Below are 26,838 nucleotides of genomic sequence, written 5' to 3'. Positions count from 1 at the left end.
TACCGGTAAGCAATCCTCTGCTACATACATTACATAATCTTTCGACTACACGAGGAATCTTGTGATCTACGAAAAAAATCAGATGATAAACATAGAAAATCATTTCAAATATAAGGAACATTGCGATATGAGAAATCCATTGATACTGCAGTATAATGTGATAGAAATTTCAGTTCCAACATTCAATTTTGTCCTGATGTGTGATGAACAATGATACATAAGTATATACTGATTCCCTTGAACAATTATTACATTTTTAAATGCTTGAATATGGCCAATGAGACCCATAAAACATGGATTAAACTATAACATAAAATACAGGGATGCAACTTGGTGCCAGGTACAAGACAGTATGTGGGGAACTGGATGGCACTATGTTATACATGTAGCTTGGAATGGTCACCAGGTGATCAGGCACAAGCTGGACGCCACATGGCCTTGCTATGGTCGAAGGGAGGTAACCTACATATGACTCATCAGCTCAAGGTCACTCACATCCTCTCCTCAGACGACACTCGTTCATCAACTTATGACCGGACTCTCAAAAATATTAAGATCCTTTTGTTTATATGCAGTGAAAGAAAGACCCACTTCTTCACTCACACACCAATCAGCCCTATGTCAAGACAACTTTATTGTCTGAATTGTCTTTCATTTTATCAAGTGACTATGTGTTATCATTGCTTGGCCAAGAGCTTGGAAAATTGAGTTGGTTTCCAGTACTATAATTGTTTTTTTTCTAATCTTGACTAACATTTTGTTGCTGAAATAAAAATAATTAAGAAAAGAAAAAGGATAATAGAACTTAGAAAGGTGGCAAGAGAATCTCTTCTTTTTTTGGGAAATATTTGCCCTGACGCTAAAGAAATCTAGACTTGCCAAACTATTATGGATTGCCATCATTGTTTTTTTTATATTTCTGTTTCAGGCTCTGAATGACAGACAAATTCAAATCTCAACCTTCGCCTTCTTAGCGTACCTTATGAGAATATGAGAAGATGATGTCAATGTTTGTTACAAAAGACAACTCAAACGTGTCATTTCATCAAATCTGTTTTAGGATCACAAACAATTACTGAAAGCGATTCATAATGGTGTTTGCAATCACAATACTAGCTAAGTGCTTTTTCCATTAATTTTGAAGCCTTGTTGACATTTATCCTGAAGGAAGATGGGGGAAGTTCCCTGGTCTTCAGAATGACAATGCCTCCTCCTTCATTGTCACTGTTGAGTGTATTCCTTGTGTTCAGGTGTATATTTTATGAGTGATGAAGTGTTTCTTCATCAGTGCTACATCACTAATACTAGACCAGTGAAGATCTGGGTTAGAATAGGTCTTCAGCAACCCCGATGTCGGAAATACGTATTCCTTTTCAATTTATCATTTTACATCGATAAATTAAAAAAGTATTCGCTATTTTCCGTGATGTTATTGAAAATAAAATTATCGCACACTGGGTCCACATCGAACATGTCAAAGAGCAAAATATAGACGTTTTAAACAAATCTTTAAATATATTATACAAAGTAAACGGGATTGGGTGGTCAGGCTCGCTGACTTGGTTGATGCATGTCATCTTATTCTGATTGCGTCGTGCGATGCTCATTATGTCGATCACTGGATTGTCTGGTTCAGCCTCGATTATTTACAGATCTCCATCATATAGCTGGAATATTGCTGAGTGCGGCCTTAAACAACAAACAAACAAACAAACATCTTCAGCAACCCATGCGTGTTGTAAGAGGCAACTGATAGGATCGAGTGGTCAGGCTTGCTGACTTTGTTGATGCATGTCATTGCATCCCACTTGTGTGGATAGATGCTCATGATATCAATCACTGGATTATCTGGTCCAAACTTGATTATTTGCAGACTGCCATCATATACTGGTAGCTAGAATATTGCCGTAAAACCAATGCAGGCACAGCTGTAAAACCCCATCAGGCACAGCCGTAAAACCAATGCAGGCACAGCAGTAAAACCCCATTAGGCACAGCTGTAAAACCCCATCAGGCACAGCCGTAAAACCAATGCAGGCACAGCTGTAAAACCCCATCAGACACAGCCGTAAAACCAATGCAGGCACAGCAGTAAAACCCCATTAGGCACAGCTGTAAAACCCCATCAGGCACAGCCGTAAAACCAATGCAGGCACAGCAGTAAAACCCCATCAGGCACAGCCGTAAAACCAATCCAGGCAGAGCAGTATTACCCTATTAGGCACAGCATTAAAAAACCACCAGGCACAGCCGTAAAACCAATGCAGGCACAGCCGTAAAACCACTGCAGAAAAACATCCACCACATCAACTGACCACTATGGGATTTTCTCACTTCATTACACTTGTCCAAACATGACATCACCCCAAGGCTGATACCATGACCTTTAGCAGAGTGATTATCCTGCAATAGTTAGAATGACACATATGAAAATTATGTGCGAAAACTATGACAAATATCATAGACCACCAAGTGGTGGTGTGTTGCTGTGTGATTACCCTGTCAATGGTAGGGTCCCACAGTCTATTGTCTGCTCCTCGCACTGACTGGGTAATAACACACAGGACAAAATGGTTTTATTTGTTGATAGTCCCAGCATGGCACTGAAATGCTTCTGCTTACTTTCAAATTTGCTTATTGATCTCCGTGGCATCAGATAAGGTTCCGTATTTTGACATGTGAAATTGGTGGTTGATTCTACCTGGACGGTATAACAGCAATTGTGGCAGTGTATGATACTTTACCAGATAGGGCAGTGAGACTATTAACCTACTTGCAATGTTCATCATTCATTCATTCTCTGGCACAGCAGGAGTCGTGAGAATCAGTGACCAGTCCGGGCCAAACACTTTTGAAGTGTCATGCTTGACATCATTTTCAGAACATTTTAGACCAAGAGAAACTTTTCTAGACACAGGTTTTGGATTTGTGTCTTGGTGAGTGATAAGGTCAAGATAGTCTAGTGATTGATATTATGAGCACCGATCCTCATCACCAGGGCACAATGGATCATGTCACCTAAGTCCTATGTGTGTGTGTGTGTGTGTGTGTGTGTGTGTGTGTGTGTGTGTGTGTGAAAGACATCCTGACAGTAACATGTCATCTATTACAGAATGGGCTGAGAGAGAGAGGACCAGCAGATGTTTTTTGAAAAAAGATGTCATTAAGGGGGAGGGTTAGACTAACATCTAGTCTCTGAAATGAACATATTTTACAGAAAAAAAAAAGTTGTTAAATTATGGTTAAAAAAATAATAAAGAGGAGCCCCGAGACTTGTTGATACTGCAGTAATCTAGACTTGCCAAATATAATAGACTTGCAAGGGCTGTATTGGATATATTTGTTTCAGGGTCTGTATGGGAGGGTTGTCAGAGACATACGTGAGAAAAAAAACCAACCAGTTATTAAAAGATCTATAACAATAATGTGATTTTCATAACAAACTACTTCAAACATTTTGCTTCATAAGAGATAGCCAGGAATGAAATGGACAAGCATTTTGATTGACAACTGTTTTTAACCTACATTCGGAGAGAGTCATCACTTTCTTAGCCACACAAATGAACCCTATAATAAGTGTTCATAAAGAGTGTTGAGGAGAGGAAGGGTTCTCTGACTCCCGCTGTACCCAAAAGGGGCCTCAAAATAGGGTAATAACAGGGTGGACACAGGGATCAGCACTCGCCACAACAGGGGGCTTTGTCAGGGTGTACTGAGGTGGGAAATGAGGCAGTGAGGGGCTGCCCCGGTCCCTCCCGGTCCCCCCCGGTCCCCCCCTGGTCCCCTGGGATCACATTCACCTCACCTACATCCCTTATCAGGTAATCATACCCAGCTTTGTGAGAGCCAGGTTTACCTGGAGTCTTTCTGCTTGGAGAATATGGCTTAAGCAAATTATGTCCTGCTAGATTCCTGGCTGGAATGTTTCTGTTTACTGTCGAGGAAGTGATGCATGATGGGAGATTACTTATACTGAACTACACGACTTCTGACAGTGATACGACACATGTCCCGCCTCGACTTACTCTCACATGAAGGAGTCAGGTGTAGTCTCTCTATATAAACTCATTAAACTGCCACCAGTCATAAAATCATCCGAGAAAGAGTTCAATAAATTGTAATACGACTTGGGCAGAAAATTATGAGTTTGTACTTTCTGTCCAGTCTTTAGCCCTGGGGACAAGTGTATATTCCATTTCCAGGTATCAACATGACCAGGACAGATGGAGACATGTACTCCAGGTTTCAGGACTATCATGTCAGAAAGTTTTTAGCTACCAACACAGGTGAGTGAGGCAGTCATGTCTTGCACTGTCATCAGCACACGGAGACTGAGACTCAGGGACATACACAACATCCAAATAGAAGGCATGGGTTTGGTGTCACACACTTTTACCAAACTTCTACCACTGACGTCATGGTGATGCAGGGAATGTGTATCTCTCATTGTAACGATGAGGGGCTTTAACCCAGGTCTTTGGTGCGATGCAGACATTTTCCTCACTGGTGCTGATGGCACTGGTCAATGTTCATGCTATGTCCTTGATCATTGTTCATGCTATGTCCTTGATCATTGTTCATGCTATGGCTTTGATCATTGTTCATGCTATGGCTTTGATCATTGTTCATGCTATGGCTTTGATCATTGTTCATGCTATGTCCTTGATCATTGTTCATGCTATGGCTTTGATCATTGTTCATGCTATGGCTTTGATCATTGTTCATGCTATGGCTTTGATCATTGTTCATGCTATGTCCTTGATCATTGTTCATGCTATGGCTTTGATCATTGTTCATGCTATGGCTTTGATCATTGTTCATGCTATGGCTTTGATCATTGTTCATGCTATGGCTTTGATCTTTGTTCATGCTATGGCTTTGATCATTGTTCATGCTACAGCATTGATCATTGTTCATATTCTAGCATTAATCATGGTTCATGCTATCCCAATTGTATCAGGCTGCAGTGATCTAGGAGGGTTTAACATTTACTCAATCACTCAGTCTGACTTCTATAATGGATGATCCGACTGAGATTCCTTCAGACCCTTGGAAACAAACTCTTATTACAAACGAGATAACTTTGGTATTTGATACATGTGTTATTTCCCAACCTGTTAGACCCATGTACTCTTGCAACCACTTGTAGTTCAACTACTTCCTGCATAATATCACTGGTCATCAACACCAGACAGAGCCTATCCTCTAAAAGGTGCCCCCAAAAGCATGTTTTCAGATGCCCCAGTGCATACAAAATGAGACCTGGCCTCTATCAGAGGTCCGGCCACTATTTCCTTATCACAAGTTTGGGATCATTCATTTACCCTGCTCCCCAAAGTGATCCTTATACACATGTACTACGATTGTTGTAGAATGGTAGTCATGATGATAGCACTAACATCCTCAAGAGGATCCACGTCTCTATTCTCCCAGTCTGGTATGGACCCGTGAAGATCCAGGTTAAAATATTCAGCAACCCATGAATGTTGTAAGAGGCGACTAACTGGATCAGGTGGTCAGACTTGCTTACTTGATTGAAGCACGTCATCGTATCCCAACTGCGTAGATCAATGCTCATGATGTCAATCACTGGATTTTCTGGTCCAGACTCCATTATTTACAGACTGCCATCATATATCTGTAATACTGCTGAGTGAGGCGTTAAACAACAAACAAACAAAGTAAGTAAATCAGGCTTGACCCAGTTTCTACAGAGAACATCTGTTCGAGGAAATACGGTGTACGTTAAATTCCTGGTTCAACAACCTCCCTATCAGCTTGGACCAAACACAGCGCTACTTAGACAAAACTCTTGATACTTCACTGAACTTGATCCTGCGATACTTCAGTGTATCATTACATCGCTGAGTATCACCAGCACTTGTCACCATCTACCAACAACTGCTGACAAGTGGAGGAGTCTATACATGCATGTGGTTTATCAGTCAGTGCAATGGTCTGGGGCTCATATACCCACTCAGACTGGCCAAATTTCACAATGAAGATCTACATTAGCACATCATAGAGGCCGTAGCTGACTCCTAAGAATAAGGCTACCACTTAAAACAAATATAGAAATAATAGATTTATCCTGACTGACTGACTGACTGACTGACTGGATGGATGGATGGATGGATGGATGATGGACGGATGGATGGATGGATGGATGGATGGCTGACTGACTGACTGACTGACTGACTGACTGAATGAAAGAATGAATGTTTTATGCCACAGGATTATAATGAGATATTTGACAACTTGTTAGGAAGCACATGTTGCGGCCAGTAGACTCTCAGTATGTCTTGATGTACACAATATATGCATATATTTTTGCCAGTTCAATGTTCAATGTGCTCATAAAAATATGAGCATTCCCATTTCAGCTGTGAGTTAAAGAATATTTAAGAATCTTTACACGTAAGTTGGCAACACAAACACACAGAACCTGTTTAAGCTAAGAAGGGCATTGGCAGCCTCTGAATTCAATGTTGGCAGGGGATGATATATCACTATAGAGCATACGCCCACGAAGAACATTGACATGGCCGCAATAGGTGGCTTACATCAAGGAATAAGAGTCTGTGTGTTCAGCACTGACAACCTTAATCCAAACATTTTTTGTGTTTGTAAATATTTTAATTAGTATAAGAAAACAAAAAACACAGCCACAGAAAGTTCTAATATATGGCAAAGAGCAGTGAGGAAGCTAGCCTCTTCATGTAGGTAAGTACTTGGCCTGGTATGTGTGTAGTACTTGAACAAGGTCGGAGGTGGGTCCAAGGCCTGGCCTACACCTGGCACAGAGTGGGGGACACTTGACATGTTCTTCCTGCTTCCTGGCCACCACCACACCACCACCATCATAGGCATACCAGCTCAGCCAGACCACCACCATCATAGGCATACCAGCACACCCAGACCATCACAGTCAGACAAGCAGTCAGACCACCACCATCACAGGCATACCAGCACACCCAGACCATCACAGTCAGACCATCACAGTCAGACCACCACCATCCCAGTCAGACAAGCACAGTCAGACCACCACCATCACAGGCATACCAGCTCAGCCAGACCACCACCATCACAGGCATACCAGCACACCCAGACCATCACAGTCAGACAAGCAGTCAGACCACCACCATCCCAGTCAGACCAGCAAAGTTAGGCCAGCACAGTCAGACCATAATAGTCAGACCATCACAGCCAGACCAGCACCATCACAGGCATACCAGCACCGCCAGGCCATCAGAGTCACACAAGCACAGTCAGACCACCACCATCAGTCAGACCACCACCATCACAGTCAGACCACCACCATCACAGTCAGACCACCACCATCAGTCAGACCAGCACAGTCAGACCAGCACAGCCACACCAGCACCATCACAGGCATACCAGCACAGCCAGGCCATCAGAGTCACACAAGCACTGTCAGACCACCACCATCACAGTCAGACCAGCACAGTTAGGCTAGCACAGTCAGACCAGCACAGTCAGACAACCACACCACCACCATCACAGGCATACCAGCACAGGCAGACCATCCCAGTCAGACAACCATAGTCGGACCAACACTGTCAGACTACCACACCACTACCATCACAGGCATACCAGCATAGGCAGACTACCACACCACTACCATCACAGTCATACCAGCACAGTCAGACTACCACACCACTACCATCACAGGCATACCATCACAGGCAGACTACCACCACAGGCATACCAGTACAGTCAGACTACCACACCACTACCATCACAGGCATACCAGCACAGTCATACCAACACAGTCAGACCAGCACAGTCAGACCACCATAGTCAGACCATCACGGGTGGACCATCAGAACCAGATCACCACTGATGGACAACCAGTCAGACCACCATAGGCAGACCTCCACAGTCAGAACACCACAGGCAGACCATCATGCGCAGATCACTACCACCACATGCTCGCCACCACCATCACCTCATGGATGCCGCCACCACCACCACCACCACCACCACCACCACAACAACAACATGGAAATAAATATTCACTTACTCACACATCAATACTTTTCATTTTGACATCCAATTTTATATCAATTATTCACATAACTAGTAAAAAGCTGTAAGAACTAGTACTTTTCTCCTGAAATGTTTGTACTTTATTTGAAAACCGAGCCTGAATGGAATTAAGGACAATTTATGGCGTCTACCCCTAAGAGCATTAGCAGATCCATATTAGCATTAGCTGTAGCAAGAGCACATTCAGGGTGTTCTCCAAGTAATCTGCTCTCATTGTCTCACCCAGTCTCAGGTTGTGTGGACTTATTGTGACCACTTCCTGGTAAACTGAACCCAGCCTCAGGGACACAGTCAGTGTCAACACTGTTTGAGCTGACAGTGTCGGCAGTCCCTTGCCTGCATATATCTCCACCCTCCGACAGGTGGACATGGGAGCAATGGTAAATATGCAGCAGAGCGGCCGGACCCCACCAGCGAACACCAGGGACACAATGAGGGGGACAGCGGCACACTACATCAAAGGGAGGGGGTCTTTGAAGTCCCTCCACTTGTGACACCCGATCCCCACCTCCCTGCATGTGTGTATCCTGATACAGGGGACAAATTGCTCATCATGGGATCTCCATGGCAACAAAGTCATAGATCACTTGTACCTTCACAACACAGGAGGTATGCTGATCATGGATATGAGGAGAACTTGTTTTTCTCAGATTTGATTTATGATGCAGGTCATACAAATAGGGTTCTATTCTGTGTCAAATATTCCATGATATACATCATAATCAGTTCCATGTTAAGAGCCCCGGCATGAATGTACCGGCTTCAGTCATATTCAGGCTGAATCTTTGAAATTTATATGTGCAAAAATATCATGGGAATGCTTCCATCCACAATAGTAGTGAATGAGCTTTCAGAAATGAATATTGGTTCAACAGTCAACAACATTCCAGCTGTATCACGGTGGTCTGTAAATGATCAATTCAGGCAAGGCAAACCAGTGGTTGATAGCATGAGCATCAGTTCACTACATCCAGGCAAAAGGAAACACATAACTATCAAAAGATAAAACCACAGGGTACTTGCTTGTCTTTTAAATCAAGCATGCAAATAATGTAAAAGTGAAATATTCAGGAGATCCCTGGATTCAAATACTATACAAGCAAACCTCGATGACCCCAGGACCCACCTAAAGTTTGAACCCTGCTTAGGATCAGCCCCATGAACCCCGCAGCATAGAACTACAGTCAAGACAACAGTAGTGCTGAAACAATCCCTTTTCTAGTGTTACGATACATATCTTGATAGTAAGGTGGCAATGTTGATGTGACATGATGGGTGCTGTTCTGGAATGATCATCCCGGACACATGAAGCAGTGCGACATGGCCAGGGTGGTCGGTGATGTCTGCCTCCCACCCACGTCACTGATCATCCAGGACACATGAAGCAGTTGTTAACCTGTTGGTGTGACATGGCCAGGGTGGGCGGTGATGACTGCCTCCCACCCACGTCACTGATCATCATAGACACATGAAGCAGTTGTTAACCTGTTGGTGTGACATGGCCAGGGTGGGCCGTGATGTCTGCCTCCCACCCACGTCACTCATCATCCCAGACACACGAAGCAGTTGTTAACCTGTTGGTGTGACATGGCCAGGGTGGGCGGTGATGTCTGTCTCCCGCACCCAAGTCACAGGATGCCCTTGTCACCCACCCCTGTCAGCTACAACACTCTTACACAGCACCAGGCAGTAAAGCTGACAACATCCACTTCAGGAGGGCTCTCGAGTGTATGTCTATGTAGCAGGATTATGTGGCAGGAAGATGTATCAGTTCTAGATGGAGGTTTGATGACAAAGAACTTTGTTTATTCATATGCAGAATATCATGGCAATGCTCTTTCTGAGTGACATCCATCATCAAATATTCCAATCAGATTATCAGTGATACTACTTATGCCAACAGAAAAAAAGTTTAACTGAACATATTTTTTAAAAACTAAAACATCTAAAACACTTATCTGCAATGCTCAAATCAACTTTAATGAACATATTTTAATGCATATTTGTATCCATTGGAAAATAGATAGCAAAAAAAGGCATTAAATCAGGGACATTGTAAACTGTATTTTAATTTCTCTCACAGACTACGAATATTAGGCTTTTGTAGTATTAGCTGACTAAGCACTTTTCACCCCTGACACAGCACACAAGTATATGTCATATTACCAGGAAGTCCCTACAGTTTGTGGGTGGGTCTAGCAGTCAAAGGGAAATAACCCTTGTACTATGACAAAAGGTCAACAAGTGGAATATTAATGCTGTTCTGTGCTACTGAGTGAGGTGAGGTGTGGCGTTCAAGATTATTGCACTTATTTAAGATAGTGCAATGTGCATGCATGTGCATGTGTGCATGAGTGCATATGCTTGTTCTAGCACCGTTTTTATAGTGGCAGGCCAGATAGCAAGCCACAGTTCTAACACGAAAACCCAACTCATACACAGTTTATTGACACCGAGCCAGCCAGTCCTTGTTTTATCTATTAATGCAGAGTGACAGGCAGGGAAACAACAAGTACCATCTTATAACATCTTATGGTATGACACAGCCAGGGATCCAACCACCAATCTTGCACTCTCCGAGCAGATGCTTTATTGACTTAAAACAGAGGCAATCTCTTGCCACTCAGTTGCAACAGCATTAGAACACAACTCCTTCATTATCCACACTGGCTTCTACTCGATAGACTAATAACTAGTCATAATAAACCTGACAGGCCCCGTTCCTCAAAGCGATCTTAGCGCTACAATGATTGTAAACCTATGTTAGAGTATGGGACTAATGATCACCCCAGTGCTAAGATTGCTTTGTGGAACGGGGCCTTGGACTTTTCATGTTGTACAGCAGCAATCGAGTTTGAAGGCAGCTGGTACAAGCACTATTTTGGTAACTTGATTGTGAAGTTCTCTTTACACCTAGTATGAATGAGGTAGTGAAGGACTGAGAAAGGTTTTACCACACTATTCAGGCGACAGCCCTTTGGGTGACACTGATAATCGACTTCACACAATCGGGAGCCTTGGTCTTCGGTGTGCGAGTGAACAGATCAACAACCACTGAGTTATCCCACCCCTCCCATAGTGTGGAGAATCACACATATCATAAATATACAATATATCTAATGACAGAATATACTCTTGTTACTCACCCACTAGTGGCCTCCCACACTAGACACTGTACTGGCCATGGGCTACAGTGCTTGGAACACTAAATCCAATAGGGAGCCGAAAGATTTTTCACAGGAGTGCTCAGATTTCCAATCAAATAATCAAATTATTGTACCATTTGCTGCAGAATCAAACATGAATTCTCTACAGAATTCATTTGATACAATAACTGTTTACTTCAATCATGTGTTGGCACCCTGATAAATCAACATGGTGAGTGAGTGAGTGAGTGAGTGAGTGAGTGTTGGTTTTATGCCGCTTTTAGCAATATTCCCGCAATATCACGGCGGGGGACACCAGAAATGGGCTTCACACATTGTACCCATGTCGGGAATTGAACCTGGGTCTTCGGCGTGACGAGCGAACACTTTAACCACTAGGCTACCCCACTGTCTTTCTACAAAGAGCTCAATCATTGACTAGCTACACACACTCTCCACCCCCTGAAAACTGAGGTGAATGGGTACATTCTTTAAATAACATATCAACCAATCTCCGTTTCTGCTGTGGCAATAGGTAACAGACACCATATTTGCAAAATGGAGTATTAAAAATGTATTTTTGCAGTTGTCTACACAATTGTCTGCTTGATCAGTGACTTTTCTATGGTATACGTCCTACTGCCCCTGGCACCCTAATAAATCAACATGGTGAGCACAGCCCACTTGTCAGGATGCTGGGTTAGAACAGAGGTCCCCAGCAACCTCGGCTTGTTGTAAGAGAACTACCTGGATCAGGTGGTCCAACTCTACAATATGGGTTGATTGCATGTCATTGGATCCCATTTACATGGATTGATGCTCATGATGTCAGTCATTGGATTATTTACACACCACTGTAATATAGCTGGAGTACTGGTGAGTTTCACTGTGGCATGAACAACAAACAAACAAAGCAGAGAACAGCTATGAGAACTTTAAGTGGACAATGTTCTCACAATTTGAAATGTGTTTAACTCCTTTGCATAAGATAGTATTGTTTTAAATAAGCTTTCATTAGCTCTGGAAACAGAACTGAGGGGAGAATACATCATGGAAACCATTGCAAGAAATAACACTCAGTGAATCAGTTCCAGGGAATAAACTTATGGAATCAGTTTTGAGGGATAAACTCATGGAAACAGTTCAAGGTGATAAACTTATGGAATCAGTTCCGGGGATAAACTCATGGAAACAGTTCAAGGGGATAAACTCAAGGAATCAGTTCCAGGGGATAAACTTATGGAAACAGTTCCAGGGGATAAACTCAAGGAATCAGTTCCAGGGGATAAACTTATGGAATCAGTTCTAGGGGATACACTCATGGAAACAGTTCAAGGGGATAAACTCATGGAATCAGTTCCAGGGGATAAACTCATGGAAACAGTTCAAGGGGATAAACTTATGGAATCAGTTTAGAGGGATAAACTCATGGAATCAGTTCCAGGGGATAAACTCATGGAAAGAGTTCAAGGGGATAAACTCACGGAATCAGTTCTAGGAGATACACTTATGGAATCAGTTCCAGGGGATAAACTTATGGAATCAGTTCCAGGGGATAAACTTATGGAATCAGTTCCAGGGGATAAACTTATGGAATCAGTTCCAAAGGCATTACATACTGATATGCAAACTTCTTTGGGGATGACATGAAAATCACACACTCATGCCAGCAGGTCCAGTAGACTACAAATACACAGAAACAGTTCCAGGACCCAACATATTCCAGCAAAACGTTTCATGGATTGACATTCTCATGGAAACTGTCCTTGAGAAAGATCCGCAGAAGATCATTTAGTCATGGCAAACTTTCCAGACTCCAAGAATCAGCTTGTGGAATGGTTGGGGGGTGATTAGAAACTAAAGGTTCAAATTCCTACCTGTCATGACTTGTTCCACAGTGATGTTGACCTGACTTCCATCTACTGCAATCTGCTGCCCATCAATAGTGATGTGTTGGCCGTCATCCACTGCTATCTGTTGTCCATCAATAGTGATATGCTTGCCATCCACTGACAAGGTGGAGGGGATCTGGATGGTGGCCTGACTGGTGCCCCCTGATGATGTGGCTATAGCCAGGGCCTGCTCTATCATCAGCACCTCGCAGGTGTCTTTCTGGTGGTCCTGTTGGCAAGTCACGAAGCTAATCATCAACAGGGTCGTGGTTACATGATACATGATTACAATATTTCACAGATCATTTCCACTTCAATTGAAAAACGATTGATCACAGTTCTAGTTATACTTAGTGAGAAAATGCATTCATTAACATTCAATTTGATCAAGATGTTGCAGTGAATATACACAAAGAACATGAGGCATAATATTTTTAAGTTTTGCAATCAGTTCAAGTCGGAGAGTATACAAATTCCTCATTAATTGATCATAACATTCCAAGGGTATGTAAGGAACTATATGGAACGTCTGTGCTTTACAAGGGTATGTGTGAAGCACCGTGGAAAATCTGTGCTTTACAAATGTATGTGTGGAACTAGATGGAATATCTGTGCTTTACAAGGGTAGGGGTGGAACACCGTGGAAGGTCTGTGCTTTACAAGGGTAGGTGTGGAACTACATGGAAGGTCTGCGCTTTACAGTGGTAGGGGTGGAACACCGTGGAAGGTCTGTGCTTTACAAGGGTAGGGGTGGAACACAGTGGAAGGTCTGTGCTCTACAAGGGAAGGTGTGGAACACCGTGGAAGGTCTGTGCTTTACAGTGGTAGGAGTGGAACACTGTGGAAGGTCTGTGCTTTACAAGGGTAGGTGTGGAACTACATGGAAGGTCTGCGCTTTACAGTGGTAGGGGTGGAACACCGTGGAAGGTCTGTGCTTTACAAGGGTAGGGGTGGAACACAGTGGAAGGTCTGTGCTCTACAAGGGAAGGTGTGGAACACCGTGGAAGGTCTGTGCTTTACAGTGGTAGGAGTGGAACACTGTGGAAGGTCTGTGCTTTACAAGGGTAGGGGAGGAACACCGTGGAAGGTCTGTGCTTTACAAGGGTAAGGGTGGAACACCGTGGAAGGTCTGTGCTTTAAAAGGGTAGCTGTGGAACACCGTGGAAGGTCTGTGCTTTACAGTGGTAGGAGTGGAACACTGTGGAAGGTCTGTGCTTTACAAGGGTAGGGGAGGAACACCGTGGAAGGTCTGTGCTTTACAAGGGTAAGGGTGGAACACAGTGGAAGGTCTGTGCTTTAAAAGGGTAGCTGTGGAACACCGTGGAAGGTCTGTGCTTTACAAGGGTAGGGGAGGAACACCGTGGAAGGTCTGTGCTTTACAAGGGTAGGTGTGGAACACCGTGGAAGGTCTGTGCTTTACCAGGGTAGGGGTGGAACACAGTGGAAGGTCTGTGCTTTACAAGGGTAGGGGTGGAACACCATGAAAGGTCTGTGCTTTACAAGGGTAGGGGTGGAACACCGTGGAAGGTCTGTGCTTTACAAGGGTAGGGGTGGAACACCATGGAAGGTCTGTGCTTTACAAGGGTAGGGGAGGAACACCGTGGAAGGTCTGTGCTTTACCAGGGTAGGGGTGGAACACCGTGGAAGCTCTGTGCTTTACAAGGGTAGCTGTGGAACACCGTGGAAGGTCTGTGCTTTACCAGGGTAGGGGTGGAACACCGTGGAAGGTCTATGCTTTACAAGGGTAGGGGTGGAACACCGTGGAAGGTCTGTGCTTTACAGTGGTAGGGGTGGAACACCATGGAATGTAGACCTGTGTTTTTCAAGGTCATAGTTTGATGAACTGATCAGAAATTGTAGCCTGATAGTGCCTTTATTTGATGGGGAGTTCATCTCATTTCTATCAACATTTAGTTCTTCTACACAGCTGGGCAAATATATGTTGTTTACGAATGTTGCATAGCTGAAATATCCTGAGCTGAACATCCATATTACTTTACAGTTTTTTCTTCTTCCAAAAGCCGTGGAACAAGCTGGGATTATATCAGGCTTATGTTCTTTAGACTAAAAAATAATTATTTCATGTTTCTCCTAAAATTCCAATTCACAGCCTAAGTATATTATTTCAAGTGCTCTGTTTCCCCTCTGAAAGCAGCTCTGCCGGGTGATGAGTTCCCCACTTGGTGTCCCCTACCCTCCCTGTATGACCCTGCCAGGGCTTCTTCCTGTCCCCCTACTCTCCCTGTACCTCTCTGCACTTCCCTGCTCCCTGTCCCCCTACCCTCCCTGTACATCTGCCAGACATGCCTGTTCCCCTACCCTTACAGTACGTCTCTACCAGACCTGCTCCCTCTCCCCCTACCCTTACTGTAAGTCTCTACCAGACCTGCTCGCTGTTCCCCTACCTTCCCTGTACGTCTCTACCAGACCTGCCTGTGCACCTACCCTCCCTGTGCACCTACCCTCCCTGTTGCCCTACCATCCCTGTTCCCCTACCTTCCCTGTAAGTCTCTACCAGACCTGCTCGCTGTTCCCCTACCTTCCCCGTATGTCTCTACCAGACCTGCCTGTCCCCCTACCCTCCCTTTGCCCCTACCATCCCTGTTCCCCTACCTTCCCTGTAAGTCTCTACCAGGCCTGCCTGTCCCCCTACCCTCCCAGTATGTCTGCCAGACCTGCCTGTGCCCCTACCCTCCCTTTGCCCCTACCCTCCCTGTGTGTCTGCCAGACCTGCCTGTGCCCCTACCCTCCCTTTGCCCCTACCCTCCCTGTGTGTCTGCCAGACCTGCCTGTGCCCCTACCATCCCTTTTGCCTTACCATCCCTGTTCCCCTACCTTCCCTGTAAGTCTCTACCAGACCTGCCTGTCCCCCTACCCTCCCTGTATGTCTGCCAGACCTGCCTGTCCCCCTACCCTCCCCGTATGTCTGCCAGACCTGCCTGTGCCCCTACCCTCCCTGTATGTCTGCCAGACCTGCCTGTCCCCCTACCCTCCCTGTATGTCTGCCAGACCTGCCTGTGCCCCTACCCTCCCTGTATGTCTGCCAGACCTGCCTGTCCCCCTACCGTCCCTGTACCCCTACCCTCCCTGTGTGTCTGCCAGACCTGCCTGTCCCCCTACCGTCCCTGTACCCCTACCCTCCCTGTCAGCTGTGTACATCTCTGTCAGACATCCCTGCTGTCCCTCCTACGCCCTCCACATATCTCCACCAGACCTGCCATGCACCACTGGCTTCTATTGCAATGTAATAATCTCCAGTTTATAAAAGCATGAAAACACCAAATGTGCACATTTTGCCCGATTTGTAACTTAACCGACAGACTCTTAATTCATTAGTTATAAAACCTATTTGTGGTGTTATGTCTTGAGCAGCTGATTGGCTGTCTAGGCCTCTCAGCACGTGGCATGCTCTTCTGCAGAATTTGTTTCAACACAAAAATTGTCAATGAAATTCACAAAATATCCACATGCACAAAGACTCCACTTGAGTCTGCAAAGGGCTGGCAGCTGGAACTGTCATCCAATCCTGTCCAGGACATTCTTACTGGAGATTATACCGGCTGTGATAGAATGTGACGACTCATCACTTTCGTTCAACATAAGCCTCACAAACCCATTACCCTAACTATACAGCTATTGCAGATCACGATCAAATCTCCCTGCTTGTATCTTACGTTTCAACATATTTAAGGAAAAAATACGAAAATCATAAGTTTTCGTGTAATCTGAAACAGTTCTGAGAAATTATATTCAGATTTTTTCTTTCTTGTATCTAACCTCAAACGTGTATGGTTTTATCAAAAAATTGTCAACTCATCAGTTTTCCTTTCATCTTGACAAAAACACAGATCACACTCAGATCAGTAAATCTTTGGCCACCCTAAAGTAACAGTTTCAGAGACTGTGTGTGCCAAGTGTAGAATTTATGAGTTGAATATTCAATTGAAATGATGGTTCTTCAAGCATCTTCTCATCAAACTGATGATTATTTTATTTATAAAGTTATATATCAGTGTCAGGTTCACCAAAGACATAGATGGGTCAGGAATGGTATTGATAATCCCTGGGTGAGGAGGCAGGCAACAAGGAGAAGGGTTGTAATGACTGTCCCTAGGTGAGAAGGGTTGTAATGACTGTCCCTGGGTGAGAAGGGTTGTAATGACTCCCCTGGGTGAGAAGGGATGTAATGACTGTCCCTGGGTGAGAAGGGTTGTAATGACTCCCCCTGGATGAGAAGGGTTGTAATGACTCCCCCTGGATGAGAAGGGTTGTAATGACTGTCCCTGGGTGAGAAGGGTTGTAATGACTGTCCCTGGGTGAGAAGGGTTGTAATGACTCCCCTGGGTGAGAAGGGTTGTAATGACTGTCCCTGGGTGAGAAGGGTTGTAATGACTGTCCCTGGGTGAGAAGGGTTGTAATGACTGTCCCTGGGTGAGAAGGGTTGTAATGACTGTCCCTGGGTGAGAAGGGTTGTAATGACTCCCCCTGGGTGAGAAGGGTTGTAATGACTGTCCCTGGGTGAGAAGGGTTGTAATGACTCCCCCTGGGTGAGAAGGGTTGTAATGACTGTCCCTGGGTGAGAGGGCTTGAAACAACTCTGCCTGCCTGGGAGGGGGTGGGGTGCTTCATCTGCCCGTAGGTCAGGGACAAGTTAGGACTCTCCCCTCAGAGGGCAGGGGTGGTACATGATATCAGTGGGCAACCCAGGAAATCTGTGTCCACTAGAAACAACATGAATACAGTATTCACCACCGTGATTGAGACCGACTGTTTGCACAAATAACCTCCTATATTTACCACCTGTTATGTCTCTATCAAATATCAGCGAATAATTCAAAACAAAAAGAGCAAATCTAACATTCTTAATCCTCAAGCAATACGTAACCAAAACAATAGCGATCTCGTAACAATGCCGATTAGGACCCAGGCAAATAGTTTCTGCACCTTTGGCCCATCACGATCACGTTCAATGTTACGCCCCAAGTAGCGACACATGTGCATGACTTCCTCAGAGCGCCACCTACCCTCAGCAGAGCCTCGGACTTGAACGCGGAACCACATTTGTCGCAGACCAAGGTCTTGATATCAGCATGTTTCCTCTCGATGTGTTTACGAATATCAGTGAAGGTGTACCCGTAGAAATCACACACTCCACACTTATAGTCTCTCTGACCGTTGTGTCTGAAAGCCAAAAAAACAATTTCATAGCAAACAGCAAAAACAAAACTCAATTAACCAAAGACATCATATTCTGGTAGGAAATGTTAAATATGATTAATAATAATTCATACCTTAAAAAAGAAAAAGCATTGTCTGGTGTCATCTGTACAATGGTTGAAAACAAATAGCTGTGAAACTTTTGAGATGTAATCAATTCTTTATGTAATTGAACAGAAATGAAAATATTATAGACTATGATAATGATGAAGTCTGCATCAGGACCAAGGGAACCATATAGCTTCAAAATAGATGGTAATTGTTTCTGTTCAGGGAGAAGCACAGTTGTCATTCACGACTTGCAACTATCTAAATGTAGGACCAAATGCTGTGTCCCATCAAACTGTTAAAATCAGCTTTTCATAACTGATCCTGCCCAAATCCCTCTGTATTTCGAATGTTATGTGAATAATCTATGTATTGCCAGTTACTTCAAAAGGAGAGCACCAAGAACAATAACCAATGAAGAGATACCAATGAAGAGGAAGAGGCTTTGAATGCTTCCCAGTAGTTTGACAAGAGTACATTGAATGCAGTCTCAAAATACAACATTAAAAATACCTAAGAATTTTAGAAAATAAATTATTTTATTTTTCTTCAATTTTGGACAAAATAACACTTTTTCCCCCTATTCTCCTGCCAGGGCACAGTTTGAAATCCTTGATAATTCCCTGAGCCCTTAAAGAAGAATTATCTAAACTTCTTGTGACATCCTCACTGCCCATCTTATGCCCACCATCTGCAGCCAACCCAGCACTGTTTACATGGAACTGTAACAAAGAAACTAACACTATCCTCATGGGCAACTTGGACCCCGACTCAACTACAGTGCCATTTAATGTGGAAACCGTGCAAATGTCCGGTATTAATGCCAGACAAGACCAGCCTATGTTGAAGAAGCTGGTGGTTGATAGCCTCGAGTCAGAGAGTTAACCATCCACACACATTCACACACAGCCTCTCACACCTGTAAGCATTCCTACCGGGCTTGCCAGAGAGAAAATGGCCACATGAAATGTAAAGCACTGGGTCATATTGCGTCCATCTCCGCCAACAGGAAGTGACATATTGGTCAAAGGTTACATCAAAGGTCAGGTAATGGCTAGTAAGTAAGCAGGAAATGGTCACTCGGCCAGTATGATCGATATCACATGCCAGGATGTACAATATACACTGGTAATGACCGACCATGTATGACTACAACAAGCCATAGTCTAGAAATGATAATTAGTGTCCCCAAATAATAATTCAAATACCTTTGACTTTGTAAAAAATACCAATAAAATGCACAGTTGGAAAAAGTAACCTTGTGGAACCAAAATCTAAAACCAAGTTAATATTTAGTGAAATATTGAATTGAAAAAGGATCATGATAATTCAAGTGATAGGTGTTTTTGAAGTGATTGGTGCCACTCACACAATAGCAAGTTATTTAGAGAATAAAATGGTAATTTGTTTATTTAAAAAATAATTTTACCTTTGACATCTGAAGAGGAAAAGAGGTAAGTTGATACTTCCCGTCTAGGGAGTACCTTTGACATTCAGAACCATTCCATTTCTTTTCATTTAGATCTTACAATTTTTCAATCAAATTCATCGCTTAAAAAGTTTGATTTTTTATTTTATTTCTTAGATCCATAAAATGTGAACGAATATCATTATATACAGTTATATTTCTCATTTATCCAAAACTGACTTTTTTGCTGACTTCTCAATATTCAGAAGAAAGGGGAAGTAATAAAGATTGTTTCCTCATGGCGGTGTTTTTTTCACATGCTTCTGAATCTCGAAATAGGACTTTCATAAGAGGAGGTCAAAATGTGTTGTCAATTTACGCCATGTGAGTGAACTAGCGAACTACCCCTCTGGAGGTGAAATACAAATATCAAAATATTTCCCAAATGTGGAAGAAAATTTCTCAAAATATTTACATTTGGCATTACGTGTGATTAGCTGTATCGTGTTGATCTGGCTATAGAGACCCACTGTGTACTTACTGTCAACTAACAACAGAGAAATACACATTTAAAAACCACACCCTCACATACACACTAAGTCCAGAAATAGCAAACCTTTTAAAAGTAATTCAAAAGTTCATGAAAAATGCCATTTCACATCACAATGCTTTTGATTTGTTTAACTGCTCTCGCCCACTTCTCAATCCTTTACTTCAAATATTATGTAAGTAATTTAAAATACATTTGTTTTACATATATATCCATGTAATTCTTTTACAAACTTGAAAAAGGGTCTGACCATTACCTGTGAAAACATTATGACACATGTCGACACATGTAGGGGGTCAAACCATTAAGTCTGTATGAAATATTTCAACTTTCCTCAGTGCAGTTGGGGGAGTGTCAGCTATTATGAAAACAATTTAAAATACATTTGTGATAATTAAAGCCTTTTTAATTTTCTGTTCAATTGAGATCTCACAGCCTGTGTAATAGTGTTATTTTGCATTTCCAAAATGCCTGAATGCTGAATATATGAATAGAAGGTCATAAGCAATTTAATTGGTATTATCATCTTAAATATACTGATGTAAAACTAAAAACAATATTATTTTGGCTCAGTACTCCCAATAACTGTTGAAGTGCATATACTAATGGAATTAAGGAAACACATACAGTGACCCTCGCTACGACACTACCTTTGGGGTCCCAATAATTGATGAGTGTTATAGACGATCAGCGGTTTAACTGAGGTGGAGTGGTAGGGGATGCTCTGCCTGCCTCATGTACTTAAAAATGAAAAGAGTACTGTCATGTTTAGGAACTATTTCTTAGATCTGCAAATCAGTGAGTCAAGTGCTGGTGTCTGTGTTCGCTTCTGCAGAATAATCTCTCGAGGATACAAACAAAAGTCGCATGTCACTCTACCTTCATAAAGAAAGTCCTACGTTCTTTTCTACCTAAATATGGAAAGTCCCACATTGCTATCTACCTCAATAAAGAAAGTCCCACATCTCAATCTACCTCAATATAAAAACTATATGCACTTCCAGGTTCATGATATCATATCCTAATTGTGTGGATCGATGCTCATGACGTCAATCACTGGATTGTCTGGACCGCAGTCATATAGCTGGAACATTGCTGAGTGCGGCGTTAAACAACAAACAAACAAACATCTGGTTTGTGAAAACACATGACTATTTTTGCTCATGCAGTACAAAGAAAAGTTCCTTACGTCTCTTGTCTCTATCTACCAGAATAAGATACATATATATATATATATATGCACTTCTGGTTTAACGACAACACTTCCAGTTTGGGGAAAGACATGGCCAATGTAGTACAATTCAGAAACACAAAGTTGCATGCCTTTAGCCACATAAATAACTAAGCTACATACACATCCACGTTCAAGACACTTTGCCTTTGGTTTTGACGAGATGGTTCTTAAAGATTTTTATTCATATTATTTTTTATCTCACATGAAACAAATCTAAATCCCACTGTGTTGCTTCCTCCATAAAAAATTCAGATCTCGAGACATTTTAGTTTCTTTAAAAAAGAACCCCACCCAAATCAGAACCAAGAACCAAACCCCAGTGGCCCAGTCATCCAAGGCACCACAGTTTGCTGTGCAGAGTTGTGTCCCTTGGGCATGCCAGAAACTTATGATTGTGGGTTTGAATCCTGGTTTGCCCCTAGGTTTGTCAGCACCATACCCGTGCTCGTGTGTTTCACTAAGTGGTAAACATGGACCTTCATCACTTCGGGCTTTCCTCCCACATCAAGCCGTGACATAACAGGAATACTGTTCAAATCAGCATTAAACCAAACTCTTCATTTTATGGCACTCAACATCACCTTAAAGTTTCAGACTCATCCAGAAAAGATTATGAACAAATGTAGACAATGTTGTAAAGACATGTAGTCCTGCTGAGCTAACAATTCTTACTTCAGCAAAGCTTTGAAGTTGGCGTCTCCGTAAATCAAGTTATTTATTGTAGGTGCAGCAGAGGACTGTCCTCATCACTCAAGGTAATAAAGAGCGATTAAGGTAAGAGCGTAATTCATGAGGAGATTTGCTGGTGTTTAATGCAAGCACTGGGTGTAAGGTACTGCCACCAACACGGAACTAGAGTGTAGTAAGTGACACGGTGGTGGAGGGGAAGTGACAGGGACCGGCCCTGCTGTCAGGCCTACCTCTTCACGTGGAGCTCCTTGTTCTTCACATGGCGGAACGCCTTGCCACACACTTCACATACATGCTTGGGGTCCTGGTGTATCAGCAGGTGCTTGGAGATGTCGGACCGTTCACAGCCCCTGGAAGCACAAACAGACAGTACAATCCTACAGACAGTACAATCCTACAGACAGACCTAAGGTGGACTGACCATTTAATAATCCGAGGAGGTGTCAGGGTGGGGCTTGAGAGCAGTTTGAAACAGTACCAGCTTTTTTTTATTCTCTGGACCTTACTTATTAAGGTCAGGACATCCAGCAAAACCAATATGGAAACTGGAGATTTAGGAGTCCCCAGATTACCAATGCTTGAGCAGGAGACCTCGAGGAATAAATGACCCCCTCAATTTCTAACACTGTGTACAAACTTTAGCAAGGCCACTCATTTTCTATTTTTCACTTCATGGGTCTGACGCCCCTACTGAAAAGCGGCTGGTCATGAAAAAATTAAACATGATATATTTATTTATATTATGTCTCCCACTAGTAATATAGACCCTCGTATACAATGTAATCTGTTATATAAATTCCATACCTACATCACTATCAGTGATACATGAGGCCACCTGCTGTGTTAACTTCACGACGGAATGACTTTCATATCAATAAATAAATAATTGACATAGCTATTTATATTTATTTTTATTTCGACCAACCATGTGTGAAAAAGCTGGAATAAATCGGTGTAACATAAAATAAAACAAGGGCAAAAGTGAGCGTGGCTCACTAATACCCCCGACCCGCCAAGTGTGTCAGTAGTTTCAAATTAAATAATGGATAGGGTTAGGGTTTGAAAAATTCATAAAAAAATGGAAAATTAATAAAGACAATTTTTTTCTTTTGACTGTACCCCTCCATATGACAGAGATAATATGTACTAAGTTTAAGATGAATCTACTACTATAGTTTAAGAGAAATCGCATGGACAAAGTTTTCGGACGGAGGGATGGACAGAACCTTGGTATAACTATATACCCCGACCTTTTAGGTCGGGGTATAAAAAGTGGCCTTAGGTACAGAACACATAAAATCAGTCATCAGAAAGTGTACACAGTAAAGTAATAATTCCTCAGACAAAATTATTTGCTGTGGTCTACTACTAAGTTACTTTTGCAGTTTGATGTTTGTTCGTAGATTTATGCCACAGTCAGCACTATTTCAAGTCTGCCAGTGAACAATTGTGACCAGTCTAGACAAGTTAGTGATTGATAGCATGAGCAACATTCATGCCACCAGGGTATGACGACATGCAATCAGCCATGCAGGTCACTGAGCCTGACCACCTGTCAGCACTATATCAAGTCTGCCAGTGAACAATTGTGACCAGTCTAGACAAGCAAGTTATTGATAGCATGAGCAACATCCATGCCATAAGGGTATGACGACATGCCATCAGCCATGCAGGTCACTGAGCCTGACCACCTGTCAGCACTATTTCAAGTCTGCCAGTGAACAATTGTGACCAGTCTAGACAAGTTAGTGATTGATAGCATGAGCAACATCCATGCCATCAGGGTTTGACGACATGCAATCAGCCATGCAGGTCACTGAGCCTGACCACCTGTCAGCACTATATCAAGTCTGCCAGTGAACAATTGTGACCAGTCTAGACAAGCAAGTTATTGATAGCATGAGCAACATCCATGCCATCAGGGTATGACGACATGCCATCAGCCATGCAGGTCACTGAGTCTGACCACCTGTCAGCACTATTTCAAGTCTGCCAGTGAACAATTGTGACCAGTCTAGACAAGTTAGTGATTGATAGCATGAGCAACATCCATGCCATCAGGGTATGACAACATGCCATCAGCCATGCAGGTCACTGAGCCTGACCACCTGATCAATTTAGTTGCCGCTAAAGACAAGCAAAGATTGCTACGGACCTCTATTCTATACCAGAATGCACAAGGGGGTATTTCGTAATGAGTGACCCTGGGATTCAATCTCAACCAATCATTTGTCAGAAAAATTTCCCCGAGATACACATTAACTTCTCTACATTTGATAGGGATATCTGTTTATATTTCCATTAGGGCTGGGACGGATAACTCGTGTACCAGGTCGGGTGGGTACTGAGTAAAACCCGGGTACCCACAGGACAACCCGGACCCACGGTTAGTCACGTGATATATTGTTTAATGACAAACATTATCTAGAACTCTATGGTTACACTACAAGTCACTAATTCTCACATTTCTTTCTGACTATGCACCCATTCCTTCTGACTTTTCATATAGTTGAATAAAGATAGAACTTCATTCAACTTCAGTGTATGAATGACCAGATTGTTTAATACATGTATCTAAATACGTTTTGCCAGGGCTTTGCTAAAAATGTTCCCAATCAGACATTTTGAGATCTCTCCTAAGACCTACGGTGGGTACCTGGGTAGGGTCGGGTAATAGGGGGGTGGGTACTCGGGTAGTAAATTTGGACTCGTCCCAGCCCTACTTTCCATGACACACGAAACTGATATGTGTCAAGTGTATATTTAAGCAGAATGACATATCTAATTATCCTTATCAAACGTTGAGTAGTATAGAAAGTTAATCTCAAACATGGAGCACAAGGCTCTCTAGCTCATCTGAAGTTTACTTCAGTGAGTGAGTATGGTTTTATGCCGCTTTTAGCAATATTCCAGCAATATCACGGCGGGGGACACCGGAAATGGGCTTCACACATTGTACCCATGTCGGGAATCGAACCCGGGTCTTCGGCGTGACGAGCGAACACTTTAACCACTAGGCTACGTGACCGCCCCAAGTTTACTTCAGTATTTGCAAGATTTGGGTTGAAGGTAAAAAACAAAAAGGGTTAAGACGAATATGCAAACAAAAGTTACAGTAACTTTGACACAGCTTGAACGCTTCATCCTCAAAAGTAACAAAACAAACTGAGATTGGGTCTGAAATTAATATGGCCTATATGCATGAAAGAGTTATGACCTTCACATGAACTTTCATTTTGATAAATTTCAGACGCTCACCGAGACATTCACTAAATATACATATTGTGAATGAACAAATTCAAATGAATACATTTATCATTCAAAGGCTTAAAGTAATAGTTAAGTTTGAAAAAAAGCATGAAAAATTTACAGTAATTTCAAGCAAAATAAAATTTCTTTCTTTCAACTCAGTGATAAAAGTGACAAGCCTATCCACTCGTTTATGTCACAGTTATGCGCAGTATCGTTTGAAATATGATTTAGAGCTTCTGCTACCTTGTGAGGTTAGACATGAATATTCATAACATTTGTGTTTCATGAATGAATTCAGCATATGTGTCTTAAACATCATGGTAAGAACCTGACTGTACAGAGCAGCAGGAAAGAATTTGACAACCAAACGAGCAATAAGGAACAGAATATCAGACCACCAGAACAGAAAATAACATGGAGAGTTTTGCTTGAGACTACAATTTAACACATTAGAAATACAAGATGATTTTGATCAGCAAATGAAGAATTAACCAACCATCCTCATCCAACCGTCTCCTCCCTCAACAACCCCACCTTCAACCAATTAAATCCCCACAAACCATCCAACCAACCCAACCACAAACCAACCGACCCCACCACAAGCCAAGCAAACTCTTTACAAACAAACCATATCCATCTTTAACCAAATAACCCAACTCTCAACCAACCATCCCTACCCAATACAAGCTAACCGAACACCAAACCAACCAACCAACCAATCCCAACTGAAACCAAACCAACCCACCCCTCCCTACAGGCTGCACCTGAGGCCTCCCAATCCCAACACATCAATTATTTATGTTTGTTTCTTTGTTGTTTAACGCTGCACTCAGCAACTTTCCAGCAAAATGAAGGTGGTTTGTAAAAAAATCAAGTCTGGACCAGACAATCCAGTGATTGATATAATGAGCAGTGATCCATGCAATTGAGTGAGTGAGTGAGCTGGGTTTAGCACGCTTTAAACAGTATTCCAGTTATATCACGGCTTGTCAGCTTAATGTGCGAGGAAAGCCCGAAGTGATGCAGGTCTTAGACGTTTACCACTTCGGTGAAACCCACGAGCACGGGTATGGTGCTGACAAACCTAGAAACATAATCAGGGCGAACCGGGATTCGAACCCACAATCATAGGTTTCTGGCGTGCCCAAGGGACGCAACCCTTCACAGCGAATCGATCCATGCAATTGGGATACGATGACATGCATCAACCAAGTCAGCGAGTCTGACCACCCGATCCTCTTACGACAAGTCAATTATTGATACCACACTTGGCAGGTCAGCAACAGTAAAATCAAATTTGGAATCGTAAGATAGTCTTGCAAATTATGCAT

General features: G+C 42.8%; 1 protein-coding gene across 1 annotated transcript in view; it reads right to left on the bottom strand.

Annotated features, from left to right (window-relative positions):
* Positions 1-26,838, bottom strand: part of LOC139474324 (uncharacterized) — a 104,313-nt gene that overhangs the window by 15,915 nt on the left and 61,560 nt on the right. The window contains exons 14-16 of the mRNA XM_071257294.1: positions 22,486-22,605; positions 18,133-18,289; positions 13,094-13,337 (exon numbers count right to left, since the gene is read on the bottom strand). Of these exons, the coding sequence (XP_071113395.1) occupies positions 13,094-13,337; positions 18,133-18,289; positions 22,486-22,605 (521 nt within the window). The remainder of the gene's footprint in view (positions 1-13,093; positions 13,338-18,132; positions 18,290-22,485; positions 22,606-26,838) is intronic.

Source organism: Haliotis cracherodii, unplaced genomic scaffold (assembly GCF_022045235.1).
Source record: "Haliotis cracherodii isolate W230 unplaced genomic scaffold, xgHalCrac1.p SCAF_3, whole genome shotgun sequence".
NCBI lineage: Eukaryota > Metazoa > Mollusca > Gastropoda > Lepetellida > Haliotidae > Haliotis > Haliotis cracherodii.
Note: the sequence above shows the minus strand (reverse complement) of the source record. Positions and strands in the feature narration are given on the sequence as shown.